The sequence below is a fragment of the Chlamydotis macqueenii genome, chromosome 4 (assembly GCF_036417535.1).
Source record: "Chlamydotis macqueenii isolate bChlMac1 chromosome 4, bChlMac1.mat, whole genome shotgun sequence".
NCBI classification, from domain to species: domain Eukaryota; kingdom Metazoa; phylum Chordata; class Aves; order Otidiformes; family Otididae; genus Chlamydotis; species Chlamydotis macqueenii.
The window spans coordinates 30454252-30479994 of record NC_141559.1 but is presented as its reverse complement, the minus strand read 5'-3'; the positions used below and the strand labels follow the sequence as shown (position 1 = coordinate 30479994).

General features: G+C 42.0%; 1 protein-coding gene across 2 annotated transcripts in view; it reads right to left on the bottom strand.

Moving 5' to 3' along the window:
* Positions 1 to 25743, bottom strand: part of UNC5C (unc-5 netrin receptor C) — a 258738-nt gene that overhangs the window by 15359 nt on the left and 217636 nt on the right. The window contains exons 8-11 of one of the 2 annotated variants that reach the window (XM_086746145.1): positions 12740 to 12796; positions 11078 to 11269; positions 9475 to 9819; positions 6571 to 6658 (exon numbers count right to left, since the gene is read on the bottom strand). In XM_086746145.1, the coding sequence (XP_086602271.1) occupies positions 6571 to 6658; positions 9475 to 9819; positions 11078 to 11269; positions 12740 to 12796 (682 nt within the window). The remainder of the gene's footprint in view (positions 1 to 6570; positions 6659 to 9474; positions 9820 to 11077; positions 11270 to 12739; positions 12797 to 25743) is intronic. The other variant, XM_086746146.1, reaches the window with a different exon arrangement.

The window sequence follows — 25743 nt, the reverse complement described above, 5'->3', positions numbered from 1 at the left end:
AATGAAGTTTAGTCACTGCTCTGTGACAAAATTTTGTTAGCTGTTAAATTTTAGGACTCTGATGGAGGGCATAATTCTGTGCCGCAACATTTTATATCTGATTAGCACAAGTATAAAAGACGATGTGGAACACAAAGCTGGGAGGCACTCTGCACAGTCAGCAAGTGAGATGGGAAATGCAAAAAAATAGCAAGGCTTAGTATTTTTTCTCCAAGTTGGTAAACAGCATTTTGCCACCAGACTTACAAGATTTATTGCCAAGTGGATGAGATATGCATGGTCCTGACCTGAGTATTTATGATACAGGACACTATGACTGAAAAGCAGAAAAATGGGCCAACTGGGGAGAGTGGTTGACTTTGCAGTCCCCAGTTGCCCACCAGACACGCATCTGAGTCCAGCATCCCAAAGTTATTGAACACTGCTGGTTCCAGTGACTCTTCACCATCCACCTCATGCAAATAAGCCTTCAAAAACGGAGATATAATGAGTTGCAGAGAAGTTCTTGAGCGGAGTGAAACAGGTGTCATTATCACCGAATAGGCAAAATTTCAGCTCTATTCAGTTCAATGCTAAACCTCTCTCTGACTACTGTGAGGTCAGGATTTCTACTCACAACGGGTAAGACAACATAAATAGCAACACAATCATTAAATTTACAGGTAACAACAAATAAGTAATTATTGCAAGTAACAAGAGCCTGAAAATAATGCAAAAGATCCAGAGATGGTAAAAATATGGGTAGGAAATAAAATCCTATTAATTGTATAGCATTTCACGCTTACAGAGTAAAACAAGTTCCAAACATAGCTATTTAGTAGCAAAGAAGAGCAATAAAGGTGAAAAATATCTCCGGTGAGCTTACTGTGAGCTTACAACCCAGCAGGCATCACCTTGAAATGTGACACAGCGGCACAAACCAAACCTGATTTCTGGGGCTGCATAGGACAAAGCATGTCAGAGCACACCGAGCTGACATTCCCTTTCCCATCCAGCTCTAACGTGACTGCAGGTAGCAGGGTGTTTAGGGACTGCAATGAGATCTCGGAAATAAACACTGGAAACCCAGAGGAATAAGGCTAGACCATGCCATGGCACATAAAGCAGAGTGGTACTCCATGACAACTGACAGGAAAAAGAAACAAAAATCTCTCGACAGATCTTTTCTTATTTCTCACTGTTTCTAATTTCCATTTTAAAACAAAAGGATTATGCCTTACGATAGCTAATGAGAACAGAAACAGATGCCGTAGACAAGATATATTATACAAGAGATATTAATCTTTCTGCTTCATGGCATAAACACAACACTAATTGATGGGATTAGTAAACAACAAATTCCCCTGAAGACAGGTTATTGTGTAGTCATTCATTACGAGCAATTTTCTACCTTCTCCTGGAGCAGGTGATCCTGGCCTAGTCGAGTGCCTGTTGTAATCAAGTACTGCGATTGCTCTGTTACAGATCGCAGGAGATCCAGCACAAACACAGACACAGGGGAGCACAAAGAGCAAGGGAGTTATCTCCTCTAAAGCACAAAGATCTATGAATAGACATTTTCAAAACTGTGGGCCAGAACCTACTTTTACACTGTTACCAAAAACAAAAAACCCAAACCCAAATCCCTCAAAAACCCCATCCACATGTGCTTCACTTTAGGCTTGCAGCGGTCCTGGAGCTACTTCTTAGATCAGCCTGGACATTCAGCTGTGCTAGTGACTCCAAAGTCACTCCCCACAGGCAAAAGAGATGTTTTTGTTTTACAAAGATCTGTCTGACTAAAATTCAAACCCCTGTTTAGCATTGCTATTAAAAGGCACTAACAGTAACTGAAAGGTCTTCAGATATTTTTAAGATGTTGTCCCATCCCACACTGCTTCTCAAGAACAGTCAACTTTTACTTAAAAGCAAACAAACTTTTATTTGCTATATCTGCTCCCTTCACAATCAAATTTGTGCTTTTTTAATGGGATTACTCATTCGAAACCGTCTCTCTGTAATAAGCCAGACTATATTCATTAAGGTAGCTGTCAGACAGCAGATGTGAGCACAACTAGAGAGATCTCTGCTCCTCAGTGGGTCTGCATTGTGCTCCCTGGCACCGCGCGTAGATGTTACAGGCAATCACAGCAGCTCAGGAAGCACAGGAGGAAGCACAGGACAGAGCAGGGACAGAGGAATGGCTAACTCATAGCAACAGATGGCAATCCTTCTACACTGCTTAGCCAAAAGTTAGAAGAAAGACATTTTATTTCTTCTTTCATTGCTAGGGCTTTGTTTTTCACATGTGTTCCTTCTTAATATTGTTGACTGACCCTGCTTCTTCTACCTGTCTATCTTTAGAAGGAAAATTATCTGAAAAGTTTTCCTTCCTTTTGCTCATGCTCTAGTCTTTTTTTATTTTGAATTTTTCAATTATAATGACTGACACTTCATGAAATTGTCTTCTGGATTTGCAAAGTAATTTTGTTTATGCAACTGAAATACAGAAAGAAGGCGGAGAAAGAAGACATGGGAGACTTCAGTTTCTTTTATTCCACATCACTAAGCTCAGAGTTTACTGGTGAAAAAGGCAACATTGCTCCTTGGATTAAACTCATTGATCAGCTGCACGACTTTAATATAAAGTCCATAAATTGTGAGGCCACTGAACCAAATCCTGACAAGACTCACCTGACTCTTCTCTCTTTTAAGGTAGCTAATTTGGAAGTTGCACAATTTATTTGTGTCCTCCGTTAAGAGCTTCAGGAGCGCTGCTTTCTCCATTCTTCAGGATTGTCACATTTCATGGGCATGGCAATATCCACTCTCATATGCATCATCTCCCATGTGATGGATTATACAGAAGTGTCCTTCTCTGTGCCATATTTAGTGTAGTTCTTGCCTCTGATTAGAGTATGCAAGAGTAGCTCCACCTAAAGCTGTGCAACCTCGGCAGGGGTTCACATGGGAACACGGGAACTGCCATAGGAGATCAAATCAGTGGTCCATCAAGGTCCAGACTCTGTCTAGCACTGACCAGTGCCAGATGTTTCCAAAGGAAGCACACAGCTCCACTAATTCTGCTCACAGCTAAATTGGTTTTTTAACCTGAGGCAGTCAAGAAAATCCTGAGGGTTGAAGGCTTATACTCATCCTGTTTAATCCTTAATCATGTAAGACCTAGGCTCTCACAGATGCTCACGGGAACAGGCTCTTGCTAGGTACTGGTCACAGCAAAGTGTTTATTTTATAGGTTAAACCACAGTTCAAGAAGGCATCTCTGCTTGCAGATCTCAAAGTCAGTGATACTTCCACAGACTAAAGGAGAGAGCATCTGATCATCACTGCAAAGGCAATGAGCTTCAAGCCAGAAACCTGCAGGTAGCTATAAAATACTCTCACAGGCTTGTCATTTTTTCAGTTACATGTATCTATATGTACAAACACACAAATATACATAGATATCCTCTTTGCCACTGTAGCTGCTTCATAAAGCACATGGACCTTTCCATGAGGTCAACATGAATCTCTCATGCCCACGAGGGATCAGAGCCTGGTAGCTGCTTGCCATCCATCCCACCCTGACTGACAGGCAGAATGAGGATGAACTTCCAATGCAGGAGCTGGAAAACCAGCCTGCTGGAGTATTAGTCTAGGAAAAGAGAAAACCCACTGTGCCACAAGCATACTAACACACAGGGAAAACAACTTGCTCTCAAGTGGTGGTTATTGCAAGCCATCAGAACCTCAATTCACCGCAGAAGGATAATGATTTTAGGGTGACCCTCCTGCTCTCACATGTTTTGATGGATATGAAATGGAATAAATAGTGTGTCTGGGAAAGCTCTCCTAACCACTCTGTAAGGCAACACAATGAGTGGTATTACTGGGTTGTGATGAATCTCAAATTTCTGCACTACAGGTTTCAGAGACAACTGGGGAAATGTATTAGGAAAACAAAGGAAAGGGAAGAAAAAGGGAATTTGCAAGACTCTGAGGGATAAGAGATTTCCTGTTTCAGCTTGACTGTTCAGAAGTCGTTTCATGTTTCTACAAACAAAGTGTGAGCTAAATCTTAAGTTGCTGCAGATATGTGAGCTGTGATGGTCAGCCTCCCTGCTGCTGCACTGGTTCTATTTAGGGTAGTGCTATGGGGACCACATCCTCGCCTCAGTGGTGGTTGTATATCCAGTAAAAAAGTCTGCCTTCATTCCTGATTACAACAACCATTTTACAGTTTCTTATATATCCCCTTCCAAACTACATCCACACACGACAGGACTTTTCAACCCATACACATTTACACAGCGCACAGAAAAATAAATCCAGGGTCTCACAGGGTTTACTGACCACATTCCAGTCACTGCTTGGCCACAAAAGCGAATGTCTGCAGCTCGCCCTTGCTGTGGACCATCACTCTCTGCTGGAGTGCCATAAGAGAGCAGTAGCAAACTTAGAAAATAATTACGCCACACGCTAACTTGTGGTACTCATGTGACTCCAATTATATGAAGCAACATCTGTGGCCCATGCAGTCAGAAAAAGAGGCTGTGACCAAGCTGCAGCTCTCCTACAGCAAGTGAGGTGGCTGTTAACAGTCCTGCAGCAGGAGACCACGACAGCTGGGTGCTGGGTGCCACCCACCCCTCTCTGCTCCTGCGCACCTGCGGAAAGGGAGCAGGTAACAGGGGAGGATGTTACAGTTCTATCCTACAGTGGTTAAGCCCTTTTTGGTGAATATTCAGTTCTGAGTGATCTAGACAACACCCCATGAGATCCATTTTAAAGTCCCAGAAGTGGTTGGTTTCCATGAGCGTGAAGAGCCTGGCATGCTGGAAGGGGGCTGAAAAGCTGCCATACACCAAACAAGCAGCTGGGGTCTGTGTACCCAGGCAGCAATTACCACCACAATGGGATGAGCCCTGCTGCCCCAATGGCCAGGGCAGCCGCCTTTCTACTCTCCTAGGGAAAGGAACCACTCCTCAAAGTCTTCATTGCGAGTGAGGATTCACACCTTTCCGGTCACTTCTGCAGGCATACTTAGCATACTTCCTCAGTTTGCCTGAGCACAGCTCCAAGCATGCTTTTCCCAATACAGGTTAACTTATCCTTCTGTCCTGTGTGACCAGCTGAGTAACAACTACCACAAAGTACGCAGAGGAGGCTTTATGACCCTCGAAGAAAATAAATCAGGCTAGCATGTGACATTGGCTGTCCACAGCTGCATGAACAAAGCGGCAGGGATTCCCTCCGTAACTGGCTGGAAAGCCACATATAGCTCCTCCTAGGAATGAAATACATTTTTTTCAGAAGAATTATGTATTTTAAACAGGGAGATTTGGAGGCAAGCTGAATAACAGGGGATACCTTCTGATTTTAAGGATTTTTTTTCCTTCTGGAGGAAAAGAGTCCTTTTGCAATGCTGTTTCTAAGCGTCTTTAAAACATAGCCAAAAGTAATAGGAATACAATCAATACTAGCTATGAACAGAGACACTTCTTCTGTAGCTGCAATTAGCTATTTTCAAAGAGCAGGCAATGAATAATGTATGCAAAAAGATGGGTGGAGGGGTTCCTTATTTTTTCTTTAAGCAGATTATTTTAGCATGGGTGAAAGACTACCAAGCTAAAGAATAGTGTTCAATATCACACAGCGTATAAACAGCTGTGGCTTAGCACATAATAAAAGCCATTAAGGGGCTGAGCCAAAAAATATATCTAGCTATGAGGAGGGGAAGGAGGCAAAGTACCGTGTAATGATTGCTTAGATACATTTGCCATTCAGCCTTTGTGCATGAGTCAGAGCTGCAGACTAAGATCTCACCTTTCTCTTCATTAGGTTTTTCTACACTGCTTACAAACAGTATCTTGGCCTTTTTGGAAACTCTTTTGTTATGCCAAGGCTACCAGATCGCTCAGTACACCTAAAGGCCTAGAATATGAATTGACCACACATGCAGATAACAGGTGAGAACAGGGGATGACAGGGGTCATCCCAACATTGGCTTCGGGTGGCCTCTAGCCTGGAGTGCCTGGAGCTAAGCAGGACAACTACTTGCTTACCTCTGCCTCGGAGCAAAGAGGGGGGGAGGACACCAAAAGCTTTGGCTCCACCCTCTTCGCTGCATGGACCAGTCAAGCCCATGAAGGGTAAAATAAAAATTCACCTTCATTGTCATAGGAAAGGAGATTTTCCAAGCCAGTGCTCAAGCACCTGTCCTTCTGCTGAGCCAATTTGTCACCTTGCTTCTCTGCTCCCTTCTCCTTTGCAGCATTGGTCTTTATTAAGGGATTACCTCACACCTTCTCTGCCACAACAAACTCACGCTGGCACATTTTCCTTAGTTCTGGCTCTGATTCAGCATCCCGTCAGCCTGAGGGCTTGCTGCAGAGTGCAACTCTTGGTTAAAAAAGCAAAAGTCTGAGCTGGTTTTGTGGCAAAGTGTATTCTCAGCTTTGCTTGCCTTTACCTCCAAGTCATCAAATAGCTTGAACACTGTAGGCTTTGCATAAGCGTATCCCCACAGGTCTTTAGTTACTGCATTTTTCCCCTTTGTTAATGCACAAGCAAATAAAGGCAGCTTTTTACCTCATGTTCTCCTTCCTGTGAACCGTCACATACATCTCATAGACTCTCCCTTGTGGAACAGCCCCCGCTGGGATCAGCAAGCTTACTCCTGCAAACAGAAGAGACACAAAGGATGAAACAGAGAAAAAAGAGGCAAGCGGGCCTGTGAAGAAGAGTGACCGGAGAGGCAGAAGATGAAGCCTGCAATGCCAGATCTTCACCCAACCTCACCAGCAGACTCTACATGACCTCAGGTCGGGACAAAAAGTATTTAGCACGACCTGGGTGTCTCGGGCAGTCTGTTCTCATTCCTCTTGTTCATCGGCACTGAAATATGCGAGTGGAGAAGACGATTTTATTCCCTTCCCTCTTATTTTATTTTAAGATCTGATAGATGGTTACGCTGCTGCTTACCTTGTAAAATGATGGAAAATGATCGACTCTGACTAAAACTTCCAGCAGCTGTAACAGGACATCTTTCCCTAGGCAATTCTTATGTAATCAAAATCAGGAAAGAAAGGCAGCAGAGCACTGTTCGGGGGAGCAACACGAACTAGCTGTTTCCTGAAAGATGGCTTCTGTGACTGAAATCCTGTATTTTAATGCAGTCAGCTTCCAGTTAGACTACCAGGGAGACAAAATGGGGCTTCTTGGTATTTTGAATATGACTAGTCCTGTAAAGTGGCTCAAAATTCAGGTATCCAACCTTGCAAACAATGCGGGGAAATATGCTTGGTGTCCCTTTCAGTGGTGATTAGCTGCACACTTGACTACCAAACACTGTTCTTCCATTACTGCCATTTCAGAAATGTCCTGTCATTACAGGACAAACACAGCACACAAACCAGCTACTTCACTCTACTGGCCACGTCTCAGCCAGCTGTCTTTGCAGATGTGGATTAACTGGAATCAGTGGCAAGGACTTTAATACAGTTATTACTGCATAGCTGAAAACAAACCTGCAGGCAGATTATTTACATATATACATATGCACAAGAGAGGCTTTATAGAAACCTTGCACAGCCCTGTCTCTTTTCTTTAGCATATGTGGTTTGGTTATGCTGGAGACATCCCATGGGCTCAATCCCACCAGTTGACTTTGAAGGGGAGGGATTAGCTAGGAAAGCACTTTTGACGAATGTCTTCTGACACTTGTTTCTTTATAGGCCTGTTACAAGCTTACCTGTGCATGTTCCCAGCCGTAACAGGGCAGGCACAGCATAAATGAAGGGCTTTGATCATAATACTAGGAGGGTACACATACATCTAGGAGCAGCACAGAGGCACAGTAGCAGCAGACAGATTGATATATTTTTACAAAACTTATGTAAATCATTTTGAAGTGATTACACCAATAAATAACCTTTTTATTTTCTTTACAAATTGATATTAATATATGTGAATTAAATGTGACTAATAGACTTTGCTGACAATGTGCACCACTACGGCATAAGAAAACTGAGTATTAATATCTACCTTCAGCTGCTCCTTAGAGAAATGTGAAATCCAGGATCTATATGATGAATTTTCATCTATAGCATGAATTTTCAACATTCCTTAGTAGTCAGCACCAGATTTCTTCAAGTAGTTCAGCTTTCACTTAAATTTAATAGCTGTTTTTGCCCCCCATTCCACAGTAGCTCAGAGAGGAGGGCTACTGCTTACCAGTCACTTTTGGCTGCTTCCTGGGCAATGTGGGACTGCGCAAGGACCAAATCATCTAGGTTACCTGGACATTTTGCTTTCTCCATAATATCAACAAATGAAAAAAGATCCAGCAAAGGAGCAGGAGGCATGAGTAAGCACTATCTCCTCAAGCAGGGCACTACACTGTAAAATGGCCAAGAGTTGACCACATAACATTAAGGAGGAAGGCAGAAATGCTGTGAAACCTTGCAGCTATCATGTCAGGTAGTAGTGAGCTGTGGTCTCACATGTACTGTGGTCCTACCGGGACTCAGAGCTCCAGAGAAACCAGGCAGGGGGACTCCTGATCACTGCATAGCCTGCATATCCCCCACATCCAGTGTTCTGTGCATTTGCTTCGACCTCACTTTTGATGTTAATGTTGCTCTTCATTAGTAGGGCAAACCTATGGGTGCCCTTCCTTTGAATGACACCACTTAATTTAGGGACCAAACAGCAGTATGGCTCTCCTAAAAAAAAATCCAGCTGTGAGAGCTGAGCTCTTCCAAGGCTTCCCAGGAGCTCCCTGGATGCTCTGAAACAGCCTCCCGGTGCCTTGGGGGCTTGAAGGCTGCTCAGCAGCCTGGCCTCCGTATTGCATGAGAAAGACTGAGCAGCACTTTCCAACTAAACCAAAAGGTACTCGCTGCTCAGTCCCCCTCTTTCCTAGTTGTAAAACAAGTCAACAATACATATAACAAGGAGAGAAATATTTAAAAAACATAGATTCTTGGGCCTTATCTTCCTCGGGTATGTAAAGTGTCCAGGAAAAAAGCCTTCCAAAAATTAGTATTCTGCTGTCCTACTTCAATACCACACAGTCTGAAATGAATTGGAAGTGGAACAACCAATTTGTTTTTTAATTAATTTGTACTTTTAAAGTGTGATGACAGCACTGAGGCTTTCTGGCTTGGAGTCCTTTTTCTAGAGCTGCATGAAAGGAAAAGGTCAAGGATGCTGAATCTCACTTCACACAGTGAAGCTCTGAAGCCTCACACATCTCAGAAAGTGGCTAAGAGCCCTGTGATATTCTGTCAAAAAGGTGGCCAGAACTCTGGGAAAAGAATACTTGAAGTACCTTGGTAGACCTGAATGGGGGGAAACAACCATCTGTTTGTTCTGAACAAAGAAAAGGCAGAGTCCCAGGAGTGACTCTGCTTTTTCCTGCATAAAAGCAAGCTAACTCCACTTAAAACCACAAAACAACTGAGCCTTTAAGCCAACACAGCTAGCACTTACCTGAATTCGGAATTACTAGGTGACCTCCTAAAGAGTTGAAGGTCCCAAATGCAGTGCACGATGAATCTGTCTGCCGAGCAAGGCTCTGGTTTTTAATGTTTAGGGTTTCATTTTCCAGCAGAGACTGTGTAATCTGTGGGGACAGCTTGGAGGAGAAGTCAGAGAGGTCATCCTGGGGAGTGACTGCGCCAGAGGTGTTATAAACCTTGATTTTCAGGTTGGGCAGTGGGTCCAGGATTGGAGAATTGGTCATTGGGATTTTATCAGAGACATCATGCAAGGCATAAACAGGACCCCTGTACATGGCCGCAGCAGAAGTGAGGTCTGGTGGCACCGCCAGGAGGTCTGCAGCGGAGATGAGAAGGGAGAACTGTATTACTTCTCTATTCTGATTACTTCCTTCCGGGTAACAATTAAGGTTTGCATTCTGCATTTTGCATTTCTTACCAGAGGTTAAGATGTGCAAAGTTCTTGCAGACTGACCTTGGTTTCCTTTACTTGTATCTCTCCAGCAAATCCCCAGGGCTTGTATTGCCCCAGTCACCACAGAGTCTAATAATCATACAAAATTACAGCACATTTCTGCTCTAAGGATTTTTCACTGGGATTATTTTTCCAGGCTGCACTCAGATTTCCAGTATTACATGCTTAGCTTCAGGGCAAGATGTTTTCCATACTCAGTAGATCTAGTTTTATTAACTATTATCCTCTCCCTAAATGCTAATTGAAAATCATTAACCAATTTATCTACTTGGCCTAACAATAGCATTCCTGAAATAAAAGTCAGAACAAAGCTATGAAGTCATCATGCTCATGACTCCCCACAGTGAGGGATCAGTAGCTGCATCACACTTTTTGGAGATTTGCTTTAAAAGTATCCCCAGCAAAGAACATGACACTTCTGCTAATCTTCCACATGACAACCATCTTGTCTTCTTAATTCTTATTTCAATTTATTCTTTTTGCACACATATTGGGAAAAAAAAAGAGGAACTCTACAGCCTAAATATGGGTCTTGAAAAAGCCAGCACTAACTTTAGAGCATTTTTTTTCTGGCCAATGAAGTGTGGAAATAATCAAGCTGTTATGCACCAGTGATAAAAATGCCCATTATTAAATGATGTTCTACTGCAACTTCTTCTACATTGTGTATTGAAAGTACAGTACTTCTGAAACTACTATTCATGCCTGTGGAGACAGGGCACAGTAAAAAAGGCTATTAGTGAAACAAAAGGGAGGAAGATGCAATAGAATTACTGCACTGTAATATCACTCCTGTGATGAATCCTGCCTCCATTGTTTCTGTCAGAGCTTTGCCTTTGGTTTAAATTTGAGCTGGACCTGTATTTCCATAAATGTCTCTGTGTTTCACTCTCACATTCATGCTCTCTCTTAAATTCCTCTGCTTTATGCTCTGGAGCACATCTGAAACATGCCAATGTGGGTTTTGAGCACTTGACCGTCAGAAACAAATGGATATAATCTTTCTCCCTTTTATGAAGTGCCAACAAGCATCCAGCAAATATCATTCATGCAGCCCAAGAGACCATAACCTTATAGCATCTCCCTGAATTGGTCAACATGGAGTGAAATGACAACTAACCTTGCCTTGCAGCCTTGATGTTAACGGGCTGAAATCCCCCGTTTAGCGCCGAGGAGTCGATAATATCTGACTCAAAGTCACGGTGGTTCTTGCGATAGACAAACAGGGCCACAACCACAGAAATAGCCAGGCACACGATCACGGCTATGACGATCCCGACGTAGAGAGCAACATCATCTGAGTCAGGAGCAGCTAGAGGGAGAAAGGCCAGGAACCTTGAAGAAATGTTCTCCTCACAGGGACTTTCAAGAATTGAAACACATTCTTATTATTCTCGTTTCTTGCAGATATTTACTACCATTTTTATAGGTTAATTTAAAATCCATTTCCAAAGCTATATAACAGGTCTATGCCCTTTTGATGGAAAATGATCTTTGATTTCTCTCTAACTTGTGTTCTAATTTTTCCCTATCTACTTATTCATCTCTCTGGTACACAGGCCGTGAACTACAAAGCATAACACACGTTACAGACTTAGTCTCAGGAAGCAAATTCACCTCATGAAATAAAATAATATGTCTTAGTGACATATTGTGATAATATTGGTATTTAGTAGTCATCTGATAACAAAAAAGTGTTGTGGGTTTTTAAACTTCAGAAGCCTTATTTTTTAATTTTAAAAAAGTCAAATCCCCCCAAAAGTCCATTTTCTATGGAATACCTGGAATATCGGGATGTATTTTTGATTTTGCTTTTTTTGAACTATAGCATGTTAAACCACTTCTCCCTTCCATCCATTTATCTTTAAAAAAAAAATCATCTAGTAAAGCAGAAAATCAAACACAGAATTCTCATCATTGGCATTAACACATCCATATTTGGATGAAAGCCGAAGTAAGAACAAGAAATAATGTGGTAATTTACGAAAAGGAACCCAGATTTATTAGAGCTGTCTTGTGAGAAAATGGCTATGATATTTCTGCTAGCTGCTTATACCGTATCTTCGGCACTAATTCCAGGCTAATCCCTAGCATCATTATCCAGTAGACATTTTTTTCCAAAATGCCTGAATATATGATCAAAATTTGATGTGTTTCTATACAGTGTAGAATCCCAGTTTTAGAGAGAGCGTAATGAAAAAAGAAAGTGCAAAAACAAATCAGACTTTTTTAGTACCCCATTTTTGCTCGTTTGAAACATGTGAAATACTTTTAATTTTTTTGCTCCCTGCATTCTAGCCATTTAAGCCAGGCTGCCCTACAGTGCAGAGGTGAGAGCTGGCAGATGTTGAAAGGGACTGATCAACCTCTGTTAGCTCTTAGCTATCAGCCCTTCAGTGTGCCAGCCCTGAAACATTACATTTTTTTCCTCAGCAGTTCAGGAAGCAGATCTCTGTGTTCCAACTCAAAGAAAATTTAGCCCTCTGCCACATTTCTTCCATTTGCTAAGGAAATTTTAACAAGATTAACAATTCTCTCCAGTTTCTGTCTCTGAGGCAGCATCTTCTCCCATTTTCCTTGTGCATAAGAACCTTTATCATTCTGCGTCAACCCACTGACAACGAAACACTGTGACTGCTGTCAAAGCAAGCAGCATGCCCCTGAATCTGCCGAATAGGTCTCTCTTTGCCTTGTCACACAGAGCTGGTGTAACAGTAAAGCTTGACTCAAGGAACAGCATCAAATTAGCATCCAGGAACGTAAAATCAAACATTAAACTTACAAGAAAATCCATATTCATTCTGGGTTCTCTGTTCAGTTGAAATAGGATAAATGAAACCTTAAAAAGAAAAAAATTAAACAAAAATGGGAACAAAATCAAATTAATGAGTAGAACAAAAAAAGGGAAGCATGAAAAATGGTTTAATTAAAAAAAAAAAGAAGGAAAGGAAACTGATGGCACTTTAAAATTCTGATACAGCACAGAATTATGATTTTGCATCCCCTGTCTCCTCCAGAACCTTACTAAGAATTAATAAGCAGGCAGATTGAATTTCTAAGCCAAAATCGGTCTCGAGTCACTAACTTTGGAGTGCTTAAAGTCTTTCTTTTATTGAGCATAAACTCTAATGGATCTAATTTATTTCAGACATCAAGGGTCATTAGCATATGGAAAGTCTTTTTTTCCCTATCCCTGCCATATGCTTTAATTCCCAGGACATGTTCGGTGAGGCTCTAAACAGTTTTTTTATTTAATTATAATAGCTTGCTGTTGATCTAATAGAGCTAAAGGAGACCTGTCGTCACCGGTCAGAGGTTAAATACCCATTCGCTGAGCAGAGTCCATGCACAAAGTCCTCTCTCTGTCTTTCCCTGAAATTACTTTATTCTATCTTTAATATATGCTCAACAGGAATTCCTCAGGGAGCAAAGAATTTGCCAGCAAACGGGAAACTGAGTGGTTTCTCTTCGAAATGATTACAAAATCAATAAGGCCCCTGGGGTCATAGCATTATTTATTTGAAACCTGTGCAAGCACCGTATATCGACAAAATCATAACACAATTTACAGCTCTATGTCAGAACGGATAAGTAAGAGAGATCGTTTCTTTTGTCTTTTCTTTCTGCAGCTCCTACAGCACGGTGCGCTGGAGCACACGAGTCCTGTGAACTCGCTAAGCATCTCCCAGCTGCTTTCCATTCGTACGGGAAATGGGTGAAATGCTGCAAGTCCCATCCTGCTGGAAAGGTAAACAACAAATCCAAAGCAAGCGGGGCAGTCGCTTCCAGGGACAGCATTAATTGGTGTAAGGCAGAAGTTCCCTCTCCTCCATCACCTTCCCTTCAGTGGTTTTGAAGGGAATTTCATCCCCTCTCCTTGGATCGCACTGCGAGGAGCTCGCACAGCCAGGGACTCCCTGCAGGTGAAATGAAACTGGAAAATGCACTCCTGGCGTGCGCTTAATGCACAGGACCGCATTACAGGCAGATCAGAGTAATAATCCCCAGCTCTCACAAGTGCTGAGCTTGGGTGCTTGGCATCTGCTGTGCTTTACGTATCTCTTCCTGCTTGGCTGCACCGCTTGCTAATGAAGATACAGTCTATCCCAATTGCACGTATAGGCACACCTCCCTCTGAAGTTTCCAGACACTAACTGTCCTGTAAATGCTACCTTAACTGAAATATCAGAGCAAGAAGAGTTGCTTTTTGATGATGATGTTTTTTTCTGAGGCATCATGGGACAGACTATATTGCCTGCAATATCTATTTAAAACTTTTACTTCACAGCAATGTCTCCAGCCTTACAATTGCTTTTAGAAATATTATGTTCTCACATTCATTTAGTTGGTTCTTTGAGGCAAGTTCACCTATGTGTACTCTCAACATGCATACTCAGTCTTTCGTAATAGCTGCTTCCTACTTCTACTAGGGTACTCCAGGCATTGGCCATAAAAATTCAGGTGAGCAACTTCTGAGGGCTTGAGTGAGGGCTCAGCAAGTATGGCCATGAATGTACAACACCCTCTGTAGTCCCCACTTACTCCCCAGATGAATGCTGAGGCCCGTGTTTAGTCAATCTAAATTTCAGCTATGGCCTTATGCCCAATATTTTCTTTGCCAAGATGTCTCTGAAGACCAAGAGGCAGCCAGTAGAAAATATGAGGCACAAGAACAAGGTGGAATTTAGGCTGACTGCATCTCCAAACGCCTTTTTGCCTCATGCTCAAATCCCCTGGGAAAGCTGAGGACGTCCCCCTGCACTTCATGTGCCCCAGCATGTTCTCAGGGGAGCTGGCATGAGGCCGCATGCGTCCCCTGGCTCCGCACACCCGTGAAGCTCGAGCTCATTCATGCAGAGCCAGAAAGGCTATTCCTCTCTCCTTATGTTGCATTTCAGCTGGGAGGTTTTGTATTCAAGGTTGTGCATCATTCCTGCCATGTCTGAAGTGATCTAGCAACTGCCGCTCAATGGGCACAAAGGATGGCACTGCCTGGATTAGCTGTGATGCTATTGAAAGCTTTCTCTCCTCCCAGGAAAATGGAAATCCAAATTCAAGTCTTTTCAGCAGTGTAAACAAGTGTTATCCTCAAATACTCTAAGAGAAATTTACCTCATTGCAACCATTTCATAGACCTTGTTTGTCACAAATACTTACTTGTGTCTTACAAGTTTGCATAGATTCTCAAACTGGTAACAATGGAGTGCATCCTTGCAGCTACATGAGAGTGACAACAATTTCTTCAACTGAAATGTTTTGTTTATGTATTCAAAGGCATGTCTAGTAAAATGCGAGGAAGAGGCGAGGATGCTGCTTGCTGCTTTCATTAGCCTCGCGCACCAACATGCTTAGTAAAGTGAGCTTGATTTTATTCTCCTCTGTGTGCTGTGAACTGAACTAAGCACCCAACTCCAGCCAACTCTTCCCATAGCCTGGCTCGCATAAATGTCTGTGAGGACACATTTTCAGCCTGAAGAACGTGGTTTTTAAATAGAAGGAAGATTTGGCTGAGGTGGAATGGTTAAGGGCTGCTGAGTGAGATGCCATGTGTTTGAGACATGGGCATGCCAATTTTTTGCTGAGGGACAAGAGTCACAGCTGACCACCCTGGCTGTAGATGGATAGGTGGCCACTCGTCCTGGAGGTAAAGTCCTTGTTGAGGTGATGGCACTGCACAAGCTAGGCTGTGGTCGTCATACAACCCTGTTTGCTCACAGTGTGTGGGCAGGCTCCCTTGGCTGAAGCTAGCGGAGACCTTACCTTTGTTTGACTTTCAGCAACCCAGCCAAGCTGGCAACCCCAGCCACCCCCTGGTCAAACACCAGCTTCATTTGCGCTTGCAAATTAAGCACGTTTGTCAGAGATCACTCAAACACTGCAACTACAGATGCCTTCTGCACTTTGGGCAGGACTTTTTAGAATAAAACTACTTTTAAAGACTCCTTTGTCATGAAAGCGCTCTTCCAAAAGGGAGTGGGCATTGCAGTGGCAGCGGTAAGCAGAAGGCTTGCAGCCACGCTGGTGGTGGTGGCTGGGCAGGAGGTAGGGTTGTTGTCATGCTCCCAGCACAACAGCACAGGCTGTTTAGAAAGCTGGCTTTCACATCAGCCCCTCTGACTACACCTTCAAACAATAAGAAAGGACATTTTCATCAGATAATGATGCAAACCTGCTGGGATTAGTAACTGAAATAACAAAGAATGACTTCCCACCTGTCCTGGTTTTGACTCTCTTCAAAGTAACTGCAGTGAAAAGAGATCTTTTTTTCTTGTGGTTTGGGTTGTTGGGTTTTTTTTTTGTTTGTTTTCCCTCCTTGTATCAACAGCATTGCTTGGCAAGTACCTGAGGAACTCTGACCAGGATCATAAAAATTTTTAACGAGGGTGAATTTAGAAAGGTGCTAGTGGGTTTGACTCTGGGAAGGCTGCTGACTCACACTCGGAGCAGTTGGTTTCACAGTGAGCCACTTGCTTTGAGAAAAGTAATTTAAGTTTCTTCCTACAGCTTGTTGGGAAACGTACATTTTCAAAGGGTCTTTTGATGTTTTGTTGTGTAACTTACTGCTGCATGAGTAAAATAGCAATAATCATACTTTACACTTGCATACACCCTTCTGTTTGAGGCTCTTGGAGACTTACCAAAAATGGATATTTATTTCCTTCATTTTAAAAGCACCTCACCCTATGTCATACCTGGAGAATCAGTGGGAGGCTTGGGTTAACACACAGAAATTGCACCACTGTAATTGCACAGTAAATGCATTTATTAAAAAGCCTTTAATTAAGTTAATGTTTCTCCTTGCATTCTGCTATATATATTCCACTTTAGGCTTGTAAATACATTCTTTGTCCCTGTGGAAGTGCTTCTATTACACCTTAAAGGTGGGCTTTTTTTAAACTAATGTAATTACGCTGGCACTAATCCTTTGTACAAATGCAGGTGTATCATTATAAAGGTGCACTACGTAGGCATTGCCCATTCTCTTTTTATAAAGCATGTGAAGAGCAATTTAAGCACTTTTATAACGACGCAACGCACTGGGAAAAGTGAAGAAGGGTGAATACGTCAGATGGTACCAGAAAGATAAACCAGTCCACTGTTGGTATATAGAAAAGACTTCAGCAGGCTTTCTATCAATTTAACTGAATTTCAGCATCAGTCACACTTGCACTGATTTGGGGAACTGTGTCCATTTAACTAAATAGATTTTGAAGCCCATTTAATTACTTTGGTGCAGTTAGTGAAGGCAGATGATCCCCAAATGCAGGAAGTCCAGCTTAAGCACTCTGGTCCCACATGCCTTGCTCTGACCTTCTGGAAACACATTTGTGCCAGAGGCCACAGGAGACTCAACAGCGGGTCTCCGTGGCTGAATGGCCTTCAGCACATCTGCCTGTGTGTGATCATCTGCCTTAGGGGGTTAGCTTTGACAAATGGACAAGCTGACCCTTTTTGCAGCATGAATTCATCTGCGGCAATTTGCCTTGGGAGGAGTAGATAAACCTGCCAAGTTGGGGGAAAATGAAACATTGGGAATGGAGAATCTCAGACCTATGGAAGATAATTGTGCAGATATTATGGCACAACTCCCTCAAGACTGAAATTGAAACAGAGTGCCACCAAATAGTCACCGAAATAACTTTTCTGAACTCTCTTTTTTCCACTGGGGAAGAATCTATCCCTCAGCATATTAATGGGCATAGATACATACACATGGTGCTCAGACCGAGAACTCAGTATCATGACCACGGGCATCCTGGAAGCCTGTGTTTGATTCTATCTAGAAAGCCCTGGGAATACACTGCTTTGGCCTGCAAAATGGCGTATTTTAAAGACAGATTTTATCCCTGTGGTATAAAACACTAGGCCACAGCTTCATGCAGAGGGAACTTTGCAACCGGCTCCCCTTTTTGGTCCTTAATAGATTTTCCTAGCTTTCTAGTCATGCTAAATTTATATTAATGGATATCAATTTTAGAGTGAATTGATCAGATTATGAAAATACTTTCCTCTGTTGCCTCAGAAAATAAAACATTCACGTAAGACAGAAAGAAAAATTCCCAGTTTTCCATTTGCATTTTTCCCAGATACTTTCTCTCTTCCCAGCAAGCAACTCGGTAAGATGGTGGAGTAGCTGAAGGTGATGTTTCTGGGCACTTTTTTACTAGGACTTCTACAGTTTGGGTCATATTTACAAAAATATTTACAATTATCCTGCAATGAAATTGCTTTATACCATTAGCTACTGAGGTCACAGTTAATGATACCTATTTTGAGACCGTATCAAGGTCAGTGAGAGTTGGAGACATGTACTTCATTTAATAAAGTGAAGACTGCATAAAGCATGCCATAACTGCTTGTTTCTTTAATGTATCATTTTTAATCTGGCACCATTTGCTTCTAATCTATAAACACTCTTTACTTTACCATGTATGCAGCAGTTTCAAAAGGAGCTAAGGTCATGTAATTACACAGCCCTTCCGAAAGCCCAGCCACATGGTACGTCTCCACAACATCCTGTTGCAATGAACTCAACAGGTTGAGCATAATACATCCTAACAGCGCTTTTCCCCCTTTTGGCTCCAAAGTCAATGCCCTTAAATTGCCTGTAAGAAAAGAAGAGGGCAGTCATTCAGCTGCTGCCTTTCTTTCTCTGCTTTGATGGTTTTACCTAGTGTAGCGACACTGAGATAGGAATAAGCTCTTGCTGGCAACAGTCTCTGAACCACAAAGTGAGGAAGGACAGATCAACAGAGCCTAATTCTCACATGCAGATGCCTGAAACGTGAAGGAAGCAGTTCTGAGACGATTTAAAGTAGGTATGTGGTGCATACATTGTGACATGAGAGTTTAGTGGAACAACCCTTTGTTTCTCTGTGATACGTACAAGTCAGATGAGTTCCAGTATTTAATAACTCAAAGCCAGCATTCTTCCTGTATCAGTCCCAAACATGTACCCAATTGCTCCGTTCTTAATTCCCACAATGAGGTTTTTTTTTCAGCATTAATTCAGTTATCTTCCTCTTCCCCTAGGCTTCAATAGCTCAGAATTTTCTTTAAAAATCTTTGCGTTTGGCTGAAATTTTCTATAATCAGTCTCAGTCTCACAAATAATCCTGAAAAGTTCGAGTCAAATCATGTTACATATATTTGCATATATATGTAAATCATGTTAAGAACCTTTTTTTTAATTTTTAAATTTGGTTTGTTTTTGATGATTTTTTAGTTAAATGGATCTCAATGGATTAAAAAAAAATAGTATATACTGCTGTTCCCAAATTCCAGGTTCTAGAAATTCAGCTTCTTTCCCTTTTCCTGCAAAATGCTATTCTCAACACAAAGACAGCTGAAATTCAAATTTTATAAAACTCTGCACTCCTCAGAAGAGACATCCAGCAATTCTAAATTCTGAATTCCATTACAAAGAGACATTTTTGAGACAAGGAGGAAAAAAGCCACATGTCCCAGTGTATGCTGTGCATACTGTAGCAGTGACCCAGCATTACCAGTCCTGTTTCCATCTTATGCCTCCTTTTGCCTTACGTAGTTCACCATAACCTCTGAGCAATCCTACAGCTATCACCAGCTCGCTGAGTTTCTTCATTTTATTAAAATAAATTATAAATGATCAATACAGTGTGCAAAGGTTCAAAGCTTTCAAAAGAAACTTTCAAAAGACGCTTTCAAGAGCTTTCAAAATGTTAACTCAGACGCATTGCAATGCTATAGGTTTCCATTTAGTCCCTATGACGGACAAGCAGTCACATATTCTCACATCAGGAGAAGGAATTTAGGAGACTTAATTTGACGTCCTGGAGTTTTTAATTGCTCCGTGCACGCCCCACCATCCAGAGACTGCGACTGCACAAACTTCCAGTATTTCCTTTCCTACAACAGGGCAGACTTAACTGTACAAGAGTAACCTCAGAGTAAACCCTGTATTCTGACTGTTTAGTAAGGCTTCATGTTCACTTAATGTGTTGCTAATGCAGATTTACCACAGGAGAAATATCAACCATCATCTTTGAATTGCAATTGCTGTTAATTGTTTCTCTCCCATGATACTTCCCAGGAACTCTAGCACATAAAGAAGTGGTATCTTATACCTTATTCGTGATGGTTAAAAATAAAAAAAAAACAACAACAACAAACAAAGTCTCTAGAGTTGCAAAAAATGTCTTAGACAGAATGGGCCCAGCTTCTTCCTATATTTGCTATTCTGAAGAAAGACCTTCATGTCTGCAGTAATGATGCTGAAGGTCAGATATGATATCAGCCATCCCAGAGATAATGCACAGTAATTTATTTTCCTTCTAAAGGACTAATTATTGGCATGTTCAGGGTGGGCAAATAAGCAGGGAGCTTGAGGTTTTGTGACTGATTATTTACTTGGGTATTATCTCAGACCTCTCCTGATTGGGCAGGTTAAATGGGGAGTCTTTCTTATTCTGTCCTTGAACAGGAGTTTCTGATATTCTATAATTAAGATTGCAACTATGTTTTCATTTTAAATTAGATTCCTGACATTTTGTTAACATTGTTAGAAAGGTCTTGCCTGAGTTTAAACACGCATGACATCTATACAGGGGTGGGGGAAGATGGAAGAGTAGGGTAACTTGTTGCTAAAACTTGATGTGGATTGGAATATGCAATTTTGACATCATGCAATCTTTTACAGTTAAGGACTTTGACCTTTTGGCTAAATCTTCTGTCAGTCTTTAGTTTCTTAGAAGCACAGAATATTAACATTGGGTTCGTTATGCATGTTTGACAGCAAAAGTAAACACATGTCTAGCGTTGCAATTTTCTAGGCCGCGTATTTGCAAATTCCACGTTTGCAGTGACTGAACGTTAACTAGACTTCCCCGGGTTTGCTTTGTTTTGGAACTGCAGAGGGACAAGAGCAAAGAGATTACAGAGAGGGTGGAATAAGGCTACAGAGCAGCACTGAAAAGGGGACACACGGCAAAAAAACAAGATGAAGGAAGGGACAGTTGGGACAGGATCTAGAAGAAGGATTGAAACTGTTAGGATTGCTAGGAAAAAGGCTTGTGGAAAGGATGAGTTATCCACATGGATGTTCAGTGACACGTACAGGAATCTTTGGCAGGTCTATAAGCTCACAGGTACGGTAACTTGTATTCTCCAGCTTTCTGGCTTGTAACCTCAAAAATCCCTGAGGGTCAGAATCATTTCATCTGCTCAGCGTTCGTTTCCCAAACTACAGAAACTTCCTTCCCCAACATGAGTTTTCATTTAAGGATGCTGCCAATGTTTTTGTTAGTCCTTTATGTACGTCATAGCTTAGTCTCACATGGGACCAAGCTACACAGTCTCTCACTCACTCCCCCCACCCTCCAGTGGGGCAGGGAGGAGGATTGCTAAAGAAAAGAAGGCAAAAAACTCCTGAGTTTAGATTAAAATAAAAAGTTTAAGAGAACAACAGAAGAAAAGAAAATAGAGATGGAAAACAAACAAACCCAATAACAGAAAATACTGAAGCACATAATTTACAGTACAACAGCTCACAGTGGATCCTGATGCCCAACTCCCTACCAAATAGCAGGACCCTCCTCCCCTCAGCACCCTTCTCACTGATACACTGAGCATGATGTCACAAGGTACGGAATGGCCTTTTGGCTAATTTGGGTAAACTATCCCAGCTGTTGGCTAATTACCAAACTATCCCAGCTGTGTCCCTCAGCCACAGGTGCCTCCAAGCTCCTCTTCCAGCTCAGGTGAAAATTAACTCTCTCCTAGCCACGACCAGGACAATGTAGAACACAGCTTTAGAAATAGAAAGTGCTGAGTTTTACTCCAGATCCTGTCACTGACTCCCTGATGGGCCTTGGGCTGCTCGTGTACCCTCACTCTGGCTGACACCCTGCCAGGAAAGCGAAAATCACACAGTATACCCACTTTTGTACATGGTAAGGAAAATATAAACACTCATTATTGTCATTGTATTGTTGGTGTTTTTTCCATGATGAAGTTAATGTCTCAGTTAGACTTCATTATAAGCTTGCAATTTCCTCTCATCTGAGTAACTTTTTTCATGTGCAAAGGAATAAGGGAAAAATAAAAGAAAAACCTAAGGGAATTAAGAAGAAATAAAACTACAGATGAAAAAAGCTGGGCTTTTTTTCTCCTCTCTACACAGCTATAATATTTTTTAATTAGATGAGATATTTCAAAACAGCATAGAGATCTTAGAGCTCTTGCCTTTAATTAGAATTAATGTGGAGGTGGCTTTTTCTGAACAAACTGGGGTAAGACACAGCTATTTCGGTGTCCAGGGTCCTGCTTGTGGCTCTGCACTTCTGTTTTCTCTCAGTATTTTTATCTCCTTCGAGCAGTAGGTTTTCTAGGTAAAGAGCTCTCAGTTTCAGAGGGCCCAACAGAGTACGGATGCTTCTCAGCTGGGGATTTCTCATGTCGCTACAGTAAAAATAAAGATGAGTTGTAACTCTGAGATGTGTGCATAAACTCCCTTGGCTGCTACATCATTACACAGTAGTTGGGTTAAAAATAGAGTGAAGCATCATATCAAATAGCAATATTACAGAAAACTTCCTCTAGGAACAGATGAGATGCATTCTTCAAATGAATGAAACTCCCCCCGCAAGGGCTGAGTAAAACAGGCCAGGTGGCTAAATCATTATGCTGACAGACTGAACATATTAGAAGTTCTCTCTTGACCCACGTGCTCTTAATAAAAGGTTTTATTTCATTCCTCTGCACACACGAGCTTCTGTTGCAGTCTTCCTTGAGAGAGCTTTGCTTACCTCCCGGAGACTGGAAAACATTCCCCTGCTCTTTGTACACTAATCTGCTGTGGAGGACCAGAGGTCCTCATCGAACTGCTCTGCCCTTGAATTCTTCCCTGAATGTCTGCTTTAGAAGCAAGCCAGAAAGAGAAACAAATGCTTATTCCATCAGAGGTCCTGGCATGTTACATTAAAGAAGCAAGGCATGTACAGAATATGTTTTGAGACAAAAGAGATATTAGTATCAGGTTAATCTTGTTTTCTACTCCAGATCTGCATAAAACAGGCAGGAGACTGGAAAGGGGTAGCAGTTAACCATTTCATGCACAAGCAGGATAAATGGCATCTTTTTCACTTGCTGAGGCACTATCATTGTAAGAGGGATCCTTATAAACTTCATATCACCTTTCAGATAAGGATTTCGAAGTACTCTGCAAATATAGATTTACCACCATCATTTCACATCAATGAACTCTTCACTAGAAGGCAGCCTTTTTTAACAAGGAATGGAATTACTTGTCTGATAATAACATCTTCACCATGGAATAGGTGCTTTTTTCTCAAGCGGTGTATCCACTGTTTGAATTTCCAAGTACTCAAGCTACACGCTGGGAGAGAAGCAAAGCCACCTGAGAGTTAATTCAGAGTGCTGTCCGCAACAACGGGTGAAGAAATTTTGAATCTTTTCTTCCATTAAGTGATAGTAGCACATCTCAGTCTTTGCATGCTCATTTATTTAAATCCAAAGCCACAAAGGAGAAGTCCACACTGGATCTGATGACACTCGGCAATGATTCACAAGCAGAAATTTCCTTTTGGCCCTTTTCTATGATGGATTTGTATTCCATATGGTGACATGGTATAAAGCAAACAGTTTTCACTACACAGAGCAACAGCACTATTTATTTAACTATATAACCCATACTCCTCAAGCGACAACAGTGCTTCAGTATTACCTTCCTGCTGTAAGATAGCTAGCCCTGTGTTTTGGAAAAAATTGAAAGCACAACTTAGCCAGCCTTTTATGAAAAGCCACAGTGGTCTACTAAAGCTGAGAGTGAGCTGAAGAAGGGGCACTGCTTGTCTCCCTCTGACCACACTAGTGCCAACCCTGAGCATCACAGGCATCATTTCAGACAAGACCAACAGCTTTACCAGCGTACACAGGCACCAACCTCACACCTATGGACTTTCTGTACTTACTTACTTTCTGTACTTATTTATTCAGGACAGATTGAATACACATCTGAATGCTGTCACTTCAGATCTTCAACAGAAAGGACATCAATGACATGCTCTGAGCATGACAGCTACACGTCACAACTCATGTAATAAGACTTCAACATAACCATGCAAGGCAGCTAACCCTCCTCATGGATTGTCCACCTCTTCCTGACTACTAGCAGCATTTTCTACATAAAGCAAAGCAGCATTTGGCCCACTAGGGACTTTTAGCATCTGTTTGGTACCACACACACGATCTCACGGTCTTTCCAGACTGGGCCCAGCAAAACACTTCCCCTCGTACTTCGTTTTAAACATATTTGTGATCTAGTGAAGGGAACTGCTTGTGCTGAAGTCTGAGCTAGCAGTGGAGTGCTTTGCTTTCTTAGTCCCCACATGGAACGCCCACAAAGTCATTAGGCGGGATGAGTGGAGGGCTAATTGCAGTGTTTCAGTTTATAGCGATCCCCTGTGAGATGCAGTGCGTGCCTTTAAAAGTGTTGTTCCTTGCAATGAAGTATTTACCACAGTGCTCATGCTTCAAATGGGAAATAATGCAACTATGGAGGTAATAATGCAACTAGTGTGGGAGGTAACCAGCCAATTCTTCTTACACCTTCAGCATATTTTGTTCCAGAAGATCATGTTAATGCTATTATGGGAATTACAAAATTGTTATAATGGGACCTGCTAGGCAATATTGTGTATTTGGAAACTCAAAATAGTAATGACCGTCCTAAATTTTCACTACAGCTGCTTTTCTTCTTCAGTTCAGCCTGCTGTCTCTCTGCAGGCTCCCTAGTTTAATGACTGTTCATCCCTTCGTGTTAACAGAAAAATACTAACTACTGGAGAAGGAAGTGTATGTGTGCACTAGCAAGATCATTAGTTTGAATAAATGTGACAGCAGAGTTGCATGAGAAATGCCACAGTTAGTGGTAAGCACAAACTACAGCTTTGGGTGTAAAATACTGTAATTACAAGGGATGGAGAAAGCTCCACAGTTCTTATCCCCACAGAAATCGATATGGTGCAGACTGCTGCTCTTTACTGGAGTAGGGACAGTCTGATGAAAGAGCTTATTGATTTATCCAGCTGATGCTACTGTAGTGAATAATAGACTGGAAGAGAAAGGGCTTGTCAATCCTACATTTTCCAGGATATCTTTTATGTACCCCTACATAGAGATATATATTTACAAGTGGGTTTTTGTCAAAGCAACAGCCTAGTGACTCTTGGTAAGAGGGTCTGTCTACAGTCTGTTGACTATACTCATGGTGCTAAAGTCAACCTTCAAGCTCTCACTAAAGACTGACACCAAAGAGGAAGCACCAGGGCACCCTGGAGCAGGATTGGGCTACGGTGCAGGCAAGGGGCTGGTCAGCATATCTCCTGGAGGGCTACGGCCACAGAGGAAAGGTGGCCATGTCTCTCCCATGCCACCTGTGCCTCCACAGACCCACTGGCATGAAGGTGTTGGAAAAGTCTGCTGTGGATCCACAGGTTTCCAGGCCAGGAAGAATGTCAGTGACAAGCCAATCCTCACCAGCATCAGATAACATGGAAAGAAGCATGGTGATTTAGGAACAAAAGGAGTTCTATGTTCCTTCTTAGTCCAGCAGGCAGGATTGCTATGAATCTAGATCCCCACTGGCAAAAATGTAAGTAATCAGATTGGTTTTGCAAAAACTGAGAAGGAGAAAGAAAGAAAAAAGAGAGAGCAGCAGGCACACTGCCATCAAGTATGGCAAATCAATCTTCTCAGCAGTGATGGATCAGGGAGCAGGACTGTAAG